The 10,426-nt window shown below is 62.8% G+C and overlaps 1 protein-coding gene across 1 annotated transcript; it reads left to right on the top strand.

Annotated features, from left to right (window-relative positions):
* Positions 1-5,824: 5,824 nt before the first annotated feature.
* LOC127060621 (probable E3 ubiquitin-protein ligase IRF2BPL) lies at positions 5,825-9,448 on the top strand. Its single transcript, XM_050984430.1, has 2 exons — positions 5,825-7,649; positions 7,755-9,448. The coding sequence occupies exons 1-2, from the start codon at positions 6,697-6,699 to the stop codon at positions 8,575-8,577; spliced, it is 1,776 nt and encodes a 591-aa protein (XP_050840387.1). The 5' UTR covers positions 5,825-6,696; the 3' UTR covers positions 8,578-9,448.
* Positions 9,449-10,426: the final 978 nt, after the last annotated feature.

Genomic DNA, 10,426 nt, shown 5'->3' with positions numbered 1-10,426 from the left:
AAAAAAAAAAACCAAAACCCCCAAAATTTTAACTCGAAAACATAAAAAAAAAAAAAAAAAAATCAACCAAAATTTGGAAAAAATAACCCAAAAAAGAACCACGGAATTTCTCCCCAGAATCTCCACAAAATGCCCCCGAAGAAAACCCCCAAATTTCACCTCAAAAACCCCGATATTTTCACCTGAAAACCCCCAAAATTTGACCTCGAAACCTCCAAAATTTCACCTCAAAAAACTCAAAATTTCTCCTCAAAACCCCCCAAATCCCCCCAAAAAACCCCAAAATTTCATGTAAAAAACCCCCAAAATTTCACCTCAAAACCCCCAAAATTTCAGCTCTAAAACTCCGAAATTTCACCTCAAACCCCCCAAAAATTCACCTGAAAACCCCCAAAATTTGACCTTGAAACCCCAAAAATTTCACCTCAAAAACCCCAAAATTTCCCCTCAAAATTTAACCCCAAAAACCCCAAATTTCCCTTAACTCCCCCCCAAAAAGCCCCAAAATGTCCCCAACCCCCCCAGGTGTCCCCAGGTGTCCCCAGGTGTCCCCCAGGTGTCCCCCAGGTGTCCCCAGGTGTGCCCAGATGTTCCCAGGTGTGTCCCCAGATGTCCCCAGGTGTGTCTCCCCCTCCCCAGGTGTCCCCAGGTGTCCCCAGGTGTCCCCAGGTGTGCCAGCCCAGGTGTGTCCCCAGGTGTCCCCAGGTGTCCCCAGGTGTCCCAGGTGTCCCAGGTGTCCCAGGTGTCCCAGGTGTCCCCAGGTGTCCCCAGGTGTCCCAGGTGTCCCCAGGTGTCCCAGCCCAGGTGTCCCAGGTGTCCCCAGGTGTCCCCAGATGTCCCCAGATGTCCCCCAGGTGTCCCCAGGTGTGCCCAGGTGTGTCCCAGGTGTCCCCAGGTGTGCCCAGGTGTGCCCAGGTGTGTCCCAGGTGTGTCCAGGTGTCCCCCAGGTGTGCCCCAGGTGTCCCCAGGTGTGCCCAGGTGTGCCCAGGTGTCCCCAGGTGTCCCCCAGGTGTGCCCAGGTGTCCCCCAGGTGTCCCCAGGTGTCCCCCAGGTGTGCCCAGGTGTCCCCCAGGTGTCCCCCAGGTGTCCCCAGGTGTCCCCAGGTGTGTCCCAGGTGTCCCCAGGTGTGTCCCCCAGGTGTCCCCAGATGTCCCCAGGTGTCCCCAGGTGTCCCCAGGTGTCCCCAGGTGTGTCCCAGGTGTCCCCAGGTGTCCCCAGATGTCCCCCAGGTGTCCCCAGGTGTCCCCAGGTGTCCCCAGGTGTCCCCCAGCCGTCCCCAGATGTCCCCAGGTGTCCCCAGGTGTCCCCCAGGTGTCCCCAGGTGTCCCCAGGTGTCCCCACCTGGGCTCGGTGTCCCCAAGGTTGGGCGGGGGCGGCTCCCAGGTGTCCCCAAGGCAGGGGGGGAGGCCTGGGGGGGATTTTGGGGGGGTTTCAGGAGATTTGGGGGTTTTGGGGGGGTCAGGATAATTTGGGGAGGGGTCTGGGGGGGTCTAAAGGGGTCCCAGAATTGGGGAGGGGTCCCAAAAATTGGGGAGGGGTCTCAAGTTCAGGGATGGGTCCCACAATTTGGGGCGGGGTCCCTAATTGGGGGAGGGGTCCTAATTTGAGAAGGGGTCCCTAATTGGGGAGGGGTCCCGAATTAAGGGAGGGGTCCCAAGACTGTGGGGGGCTCCCGAATTTGGGGAGGGGTCCCAGAACTGAGAGGGGGGTCCTAATTGGGGGAAGGGTCCCTAATTTGGGGAGGGGTCCCCAATTTGGGGAGGGGTCCCTTATTGGGGGGGGGTGTCCCTAATTGGTGGAGGGGTCCCGAATTTGGGGAGAGGTCCCAGAATTAGGGGAGGTCCCAATTTGGGGAGGGGTCCTGAATTTGAGGAGGGGTCCCTAATTTGGGGGGAATCCCTAATTTGGGGAGGGGTCCCAGAATTAGGGGGGGTCCCGAATTTGGGGAGGGGTCCCTAATTTGGGGTGAATCCCTAATTGGGGGAGGGGTCCCAGGACTAGGGGGGTTCCCCAATTTGGGGAGGGGTCCCAGAATTAGGAGGAGTCCCCAATTGGGGGAGGGGTCCGTAATTCGGGGGGAATTCCCGAATTTGGGGAGGGGTCCCTAATTAGGGAGGGTCCCTAATTTGGGGAGGGGTCCCGAATTGGGAATGGTCCCCAATTTAGGGAGGGAGCCTGAATTTGAGGAGGGGTCCCTTATTGGGAGAGAGATCCCTCATTTGAGGAGAGGTTCCTAATTTGGGGAGTGGTCCCAGAACTGGGGGGGGGGGTCTCTAATTGGGGGAGGGTCTCCAATTTGGGGAGGGGTCCCTAATTGGTGAAGGGGTCCCTAATTGGGGGAGGGGTCCCAGGACTAGGGGGGTTCCCCAATTTGGGGAGGGGTCCCGAATTTGAGGAGGGGTCCCAGAATTAGGGGGGGGTCCCAATTGGGGGAGGGGTCCCTAATTTGGGGAGGGGTCCCAGAATTAGGGGGGGGTCCCTAATTGGGGGAGGGGTCCCAGAATTAGGGGGGGTCCCCAATTGGGGGAGGGGTCCCTAATTTGGGGAGGGGTCCCAGAATTAGGGGGGGGTCCCCAATTGGGGGAGGGGTCCCTAATTTGGGGAGGGGTCCCAGAATTAGGGGGGGGTCCCCAATTGGGGGAGGGGTCCCTAATTTGGGGAGGGGTCCCGCGTCACCCGCGGCCGCCCGCGCCGCCCGCACGCGCTCCTGCAGGAACTCCAGGTAACCCAGAACGTTCTGCAGCACCTGCACCTGCAGCGACAGCGACAGCGCTGCCACCTCCCCTGGTGGCACCTCCCACTGTCACCTCCCCTGTCACCTCCCCTGTCACCTCCCGGTGTCACCTCCCCTGTCACCTCCCCTGTCACCTCCCGGTGTCACCTCTGCCCTTGGCGTCACCTCCCGGTGTCACCTCCCCCATCACCTCCCGGGGTCACCTCCCGCTGTCACCTCTGCCCCCAGTGTCACCTTTGCCCTCGGTGTCACCTCCTGGTGCCACTGACCCCCGGTGTCACCTCTGCTCCCGCTGTCACCTCCCCCGGTGTCACTTCCACCCTCAGTGTCACATTCCAGTGTCACCTCTGCCCCCGGTGTCCCCGTGTCCCCCCAGACCCCTCGGTGTCCCCTCAATGTCACCCCCAGGTCCTCTCAATGTCCCCTGGATGTCCCCCCCAGATATCCCCCCCATGTCCCCTCGATGTCCCCTCGATGTACCCCCCATGTCCCCCCCGTCCCCTCGATGTCCCCAAGTGTCCCCTCGATGTCCCCAAGTGTCCCCGGTACCTCGGAGCGCGCCCCTCCCCCGCCGCGGGGCCAGGGCACCATCTGGGCCAGCTCGGGCAGCAGCGAGCGCCAGTCCCGGGGGGACCTGGGGACATTTGGGGACATTGGGGACATTGGGGACATTTGGGGACATCGGGGACGATGGGGGCATTGGGGACATTGGGGACATCAGGGGGACTGGGGCATTGGGGAGACTGGGGACATTGGGGACATTGGGGACATCGGGGACATTGGGGGGAATGGGACATTGGGGAGATTGGGGACATTGGGGACACCGGGGGGATCAGGGGATTGGGGGCATTGGGGACATTGGGAGGATTGGGGACATCGGGGACATCAGGGGGATTGGGGACATTGGGGACACCAGGGGATTGGGGGATTGGGGGCATTGGGGACATCGGGGACATCAGGGGGATTGGGGACATTGGGGACATTGGGGACACCGGGGGATCAGGGGATTGGGGACATCGGGGACATCAGGGGGATTGGGGACATTGGGGACATCGGGGATGATGGGGGCATTGGGGACATTGGGGGCATTGGGGACAGCAGGGACATTGGGGACATTGGGGGTGATGGGGACATCGGGGACATCAGGGGGACTGGGGCATTGGGGACATTGGGGACATCGGGGACATCAGGGGGATTGGGGACATTGGGGACATCAGGGGCATTGGGGGCATTGGGGGCATTGGGGACAGCAGGGACATTGGGGACATTGGGGGTGATGGGGACAGCAGGGGACATCAGGGCATTGGGGACATTGGAGACACTGGGGACACTGGGGACATCAGGGGGATTTGGGACATCAGGGACAGTGGAGGGTGATGGGGACATCAGGGACATTGGGGACAGTGGGGACATTGGGAGACACCAGGGGGATTGGGGGCATCGGGGACATTGGGGACATCAGGGGGAATTGGGGACAGGGGGGACATCGGGGGTGATGGGGACACTGAGGGGACATTGGGGGGATTGGGGGGGGTTGGGGACAGCAGGGACATCGGGGAATTGGGGACACTGGGGACATTGGGGACATTGGGAGGATGGGGGGGGTTGGGGACATTGGGGACACTGGGGCATTGGGGACACTGGGAGGATTGGGGGGGTTGGGGACAGCAGGGACACCGGGGCATTGGGGACACTGGGAGGACATTGGGGACAATGAGGGGACAATGAGGGGACACTGGTGACACTGGGGGCCATTGGGGTGTCCCAGGTGTGTCCCCCCCTCACCGGTGCCACTCTCCGGGGCTGCCGCAGGTCGGGGGCTCCATCCTGGGGGGGGGTCCCGACCCCTTTTTGGGGAGGGGTCCCGAGCCTGCAGTGAAACCCCAGAGCCCGCAGATCCCAACCCGGCAGCTTTGGGGGGGGGTCCCAAATTTGGGGAGGGGTCCCAATTTTTGTGGGAGGGGTCTCAGTTTTGGGGGCGGGTCTCAATTTTGGGGTGGGGGTCCCAATTTTGGGGTGGAGTCCAATATTGGGGTGGGGTCCCAATTTTGGGGTGGGGTCCAATTTTGGCAGGGGTCTCAATTTTGGGGTGGGGGTCCCAAATTTGTGGTGGAGTCCAATATTGGGGTGGGGTCTCAGCTTTGGGGATGGGTCTCAATTTTGGGGTGGAGTCCAATATTGGGGTGGGGTCCCAATTTTTGGGGGTGGGTCCAATATTGGGGTGGGGTTTAATATTGGGGTGGGGTCCCAGTTTTGGGGTGAGGTCCCAATTTTTGGGGGAGGGGTCTCAGCTTTGGGGGTGGGTCTCAATTTTGGGGTGGGGTCCCAATTTTAGGGTGGGGTCCAATATTGGGGGTGGGTCCCAGTTTTAGGGTGAGGGTCTAATTTAGGGTGGGGGTCCCAATTTTGGGGGGGGTCCCAGTTTTAGGGTGAGGGTCTAATTTAGGGTGGGGGTCCCAATTTTGGGGGGGGGTCCCAGTTTTAGGGTGAGGGTCCAATTTAGGGTGGGGGTCCCAATTTTGGTGGGTGGGGGTCCCCATATTGGGGCCATTCCCAGGCCCTGGAATTGGGGCGGTCCCAGGCCTTGGGGGTTTTTTGGGGGTGCAAATTTTAGGGCGGGGGTCCCAATTTTGGGGCGCGGGTCCAATTTAGGGTGGGGGTCGCAATTTTGGGGGGGGGTGGGTTCCCAATTTTGGGGAGGGGTCCCAATTTTGGGGGGGTCCCGGGGCTTCCCCCCCCACCTTCGCACCTCGCTGCCGGTGGCTCGCGCGGGGGGGCGTGGCCAGCGGAAAAGGCTGCGCTGATTGGACGAGGCGTCAAAAGAGGCGCGGCTTGGACCGTACCATGTTGTAGGAGATGGGGGGGATACAGGGAAGGGGACCCGGGACAATAGGGAGGCGACAACGGAGCCTGGAGAGGGGACGGGGACCCCTGGGAGAGGATAAGGAAACTGCAGAGAGTGGACAAAGGAACTCTAGTGCCTCCGTTGGCAATGGGCTCCTTAATTTGGGGAGGGGGCGCCAAAAACCCCCCCTGGGTGTCGAGGGGTTGGAGGAGCCAGTGGGGGCGGGATTATGTAAATATAGTGCCTTAATCTACATAACCACACCCACTCATAGTGTGATCGCGCACCCATGCTATGCGCGGGCTCAGCTCTGCGCATGCGCAGTGTCATTCGCGCCCCTCCCGTCCCGCCGCCGCCTCGGACCCCTCAGAGGCGGCCGGTTCGTACCGGGGGGAAAAAAAGGGAAAAGAGCGGGGTCTGAGGGGAAAGGGAGCCGTGAGGAGGGGTCTGAGGGGAAAGAGAGCCGTGAGGAGGGGTCTGAGGGGAAAGGGAGCCGTGAGGAGGGGTCTGAGGGGAAAGGGAGCCGTGAGGAGGGGTCTGAGGGGAGAGAGGGCCGTGAGGAGGGGTCTGAGGGGAAAGAGAGCCGTGAGGAGGGGTCTGAGGGGAAAGAGAGCCGTGAGGAGGGGTCTGAGGGGAGAGAGGGCCGTGAGGAGGGGTCTGAGGGGAGAGGGGTCCTTGAGGGGGAGTCTGAGGGGAGGGAAGGGACTTGAGGAAGGGTCTGAGGGGAGGGGGGGCTCTTTAAGGAGTCTCTGTGGGGTCTCTGCTCTGAGGGGTCCCTGAGGAGGGGATTTGGAGGGGTCTTTAAGGAGTCCCAGTGCTGAGGGGGGTCGGGGGGGTCTCTGTTTTGAGGCGGGGTCCCTGTTTTGAAGGTGGGGGGTCTTTGAGGTGGGGATGTCCTTGAGGGGTCCCTGAGGGATCTGTGTTTTGAGGGGTGTCCCTATTTTGAGGAGGGGTCCCTGAGGTGTCCCTATTTTGAGGGGGGGTCCCTGAGGGATCCCTGTGTTTTGAGGGGTGTCCCTATTTTGAAGGTTGTCCCTGAGGGATTTGTGTTTTGAGGGGTGTCCCTATTTTGAGGAGGGGTCCCTGAGGGATCCCTGTTTTGGGGGCTCCCCCAGCCATGTCCCTGTCCCCTCTGTCCCCCCTGAGTGACCACCGGCCGTGTTCCAGCCCGCTGGCCGGTGGCCCGGCGTGGCGGTGGCACCGGTGCCAGGTGTGCCACCTGTGCCAGGTGTGCCAGCTGTGCCAGCTGCCCAAGCCCCCCTGGGCCGTGCTGGGTGACTTCAGCCAGGCCGTGTGCCGCGCCTGCGTCAACACCGAGGGTGTGAGCCACGTGGAGCTGCTGCTGGCCACCGCTGCTGGCCACCGGGGCCACCAACGGGCCACCAGGGCCACTGGCATGGGGCTGGCACTGTCACCCAGTGTCCCCATGGTCACCTCAGAGAGCACCAAGAGCCGCCTGGCGCTGTCACCAACTGTCCCCATGGAACTGAGCTGTGTCACCTTTGAGGCCACCCAGCGCCACCACCGCGATGCCACCCTGGCAGTGTCCCCAAGTGTCCCCACGGAGCTGAGTGACGCCCTCCATGGCCGCGTCACCTTGGAGGTCACCGAGCGCCGCCACCGCCATCATGTCACCCTGCCACTGGACGTGTCCCCAAGTGTCCCCGCGGGGCTGAGCGAGGCTTTGTGCAGCCGTGTCACCTTTGAGGTCACTGAGCGTCGCTGCCACGATGTCACCTCCCCGGCTGTCCCCACGGATCTGAGCTGCCACTGTGCCATCCCAACAGTGTCCCCGGCTGTCCCCACGGATCTGAGCTGCCACCGTGCCACCCCGGCAGTGTCCCCAGCTGTCCCCGCGGATCTGAGCCGCCCCTGCGCCACCCCGGCAGTGTCTCTGGCTGTCCCCGCGGATCTGAGCTGCCACCGTGCCACCTCAGTGGTGTCCCCAGCTGTCCCTACAGATCTGAACTGCCACCGTGCCACCCCGGCAGTGTCCCCAGCTGTCCCCATGGATCTGAGCTGCCACCGTGCCACCCCAGCGGTGTCCCCAGCTGTCCCCGCGGATCTGAGGTGCCACCATCGTGCCACCCCAACAGTATCCCCGGCTGTCCCCATGGATCTGAACTGCCACCGTGCCACCCCAGCGGTGTCCCCGGCTGTCCCCGCGGATCTGAGGTGCCACCGTGCCACCCCAGCGGTGTCCCCGGCTGTCCCCGCGGCGCTGAGCGCGGCGCTGGCCGCAGCGTGGCCGGGCAAGCCGCGGGCGGTGCGGGATCGCCTCTCGCTGCTGGCGGCCTGCGCTCCCTTCGCCGTTCGCTTCCGCAAGGACCCCGCCTTGGTGGGGAGGGTCTTGGCCTTCGACGCCTTCCCCCGAGCCACCACCGGGCCCGGTGGCCACCGAGGCGACTTCGAGCTGCGGCTGTTCGCCGAGTACCCGTGCGGCTCGGGCAGCGTGTACGGCGCGCTGGGGCTGGCGCGCAGGATGCTGCAGGACTGCGGGCGGGCCCCGGGCAGGGCCGGCATCTCCTCGGGGTACAAACACCTCGAGTACGAGAAGAGCCAGGGCAGCGGCGAGTGGCGGCTGCTGGCCGAGCTTTTCACCGAGCCCGTGCGCTTCTTCCGCCGCCCGCCCTCCCCCGAGGCGCTGCCGCAGCAGCAGCGCTGTCACCTCCCGTTGTCACCACCGCCGCCGAGGAGACGCCGCAAATCGTCCCCCGAGGGGCGGGTGGTGGTGGCAGGGCCGCTGAGCTGCGGGCGCTGCCGGCGGATGCTGCGGGACACGCACTTCGTGCAGTGCCCGGCCGTGCCCCGGCACCGCTTCTGCTTCCCGTGTGCCCGCCGTGCCATCCGTGCCCGCGGGCCCGGCCGCGCCGTGCACTGCCCCAGCGGAGCGCGCTGCCCGCTGGCCGGCTCCGGAGTGCCCTGGGCGTTCATGCAGGGTGAGATCAGCGCCATCCTGGCCGGAGGTGAAAGGGTTAAACGGGAGAGGGACCCCTGAGGGACACTGACCAGCTCCGGAGTGCCCTGGGCATTCATGCAGGGTGAGATCAGCGCCATCCTGGCCGGGGATGGAAGGGTTAAACGGGAGAGGGGACCCCTGAGGGACACTCGGGAGTGGCCACTGGCCGGAGATGTGAGGGTCAAGCTGGACACTGACCCCTGAGGGACACTCCGGGTCCTGTCTGAGTGACAGCTGCTGCCCAATGGCCGGAGAGGTGAGGTTGGTCAAGCTGGACATTGACCCTTGATGGTCACTGGGTCTTGTCTGAGCAGTGGCTGGAGAGATGAGGGTCAAGCTGGACACTGATGGTCACTCAGGGGTGGTCACTGGCCAGAGATCTGAGGATCAAGCTGGACACTGACACTTGATGGTCACTCAGGGGTGGTCACTGGCCAGAGACGGGAGGGTCAAAGGCAGAGTGACCACTGAGGGACACTGGGTCTTGTCTGAGCAGTGGCCAGAGAGGTCAGGGTCAAGCTGGACACTGACCCCTGATGGTCACTCAGTGGCAGGGGGGGGGTCACTCACTGGGTCCTGTCCGAGCAGTGGCTGGAGACGGAAGGGTCAAGCTGGCCCCTGATGGTCACTCAGGGGTGGTCACTGGCCGGAGACATGAGGGTCAAGGGCAGAGTGACCCCTGATGGACACTGGGTCTTGTCTGAGCAGTGGCCGGAGAGATGAGGGTCAAGCTGGACACTGACCCCTGATGGTCACTCAGGGGTGGTCACTGGCCAGAGAGATGAGGGTCAAGGACAGAGTGACCCCTGATGGACACTGGGTCTTGTCTGAGCAGTGGCCGGAGAGATGAGGGTCAAGCTGGACACTGACCCCTGATGGTCACTCAGGGGTGGGTCACTGGCCAGAGAGATGAGGGTCAAGGACGCAGAGTGACCACTGATGGACATGGGTCTTGTCTGAGCAGTGGACGAGAGGATGAGGGTCAAGCTGGACACTGACCCCTGATGGTCACTCAGGGGTGGTCACTGGCCAGAGAGATGAGGGTCAAGGGCAGAGTGACCCCTGATGGACACTGGGTCTTGTCTGAGTGTGGCCCCTCCCCCACCGCAGGATGGTGGGGGGGGGGGGAGGGGATTTGGGGTGAGGGGGGTCCCCAAAAAGAGCCGGCCAATAAAATCCGGGGGTTTCGTTTATTTTGGGGGGTTCTGGTGAAATTGTGGTTTTTTTTTGGTGAGGGGGGGGTTGGATTTCAGGGGTCTGGGGGGGTTTAAGGGGGTGTTTGGGGGGGGGTCGTCAGTCTGGGGGGGGTCTCAGGGTCTGTGGGAGGGTTTTGGTGGTGGTCCCGGTATTTTTGGGGGGGGGTCTAGGGTTGTGGGAAGGTGTTTTGGGGAGGGGTATCCGTGTTTGGGGGGATCTCAGGGTCTGTGGGAAGGTTTGGGGGGGTGGTCCTGGTGTTTGGGGGGGGGGTCTCAGGTTGTGGGAAGGTTTTGGGGAGGGGTCTCAGTGTTTTGGGGGGGCTCTCAGGGTCTGTGGGAAGGAGGTTTTTGGGAGGGGTCTCGTGTTTGGGGGGGTCTCAGGGTCTATGGAAGGTTTTGGGGGGGGTGGTCCTGGGGTTGGGGGGGGGTCTTGGGTCTGTGGGAAGGTTTTGGGGAGGGGTCTCAGTGTTTGGGGGGGTCTCAGGGTATATGGAAGGTTTTTGGGAGGGGGTCTCAGGGTTTGGGGGGGTCTCAGGGTCTATGCTGGAAGGTTGTTTGGGGCGGGGGCTCTCCGTGTTTTGGTGTTTGGGCGTTTCTCAGGGGCTTGTGGGAAGGTTTTGGTGGATGGGGGTCTCAGTATTTGGGGGCTCGGTCTTCACGGTCTTCATGGGAGAGGGTTTGGGGGGAGGTGG

This window comes from Serinus canaria, chromosome 25, assembly GCF_022539315.1.
Source record: "Serinus canaria isolate serCan28SL12 chromosome 25, serCan2020, whole genome shotgun sequence".
Lineage (NCBI taxonomy): Eukaryota > Metazoa > Chordata > Aves > Passeriformes > Fringillidae > Serinus > Serinus canaria.
This window is presented reverse-complemented; position numbering and strand designations above follow the sequence as displayed.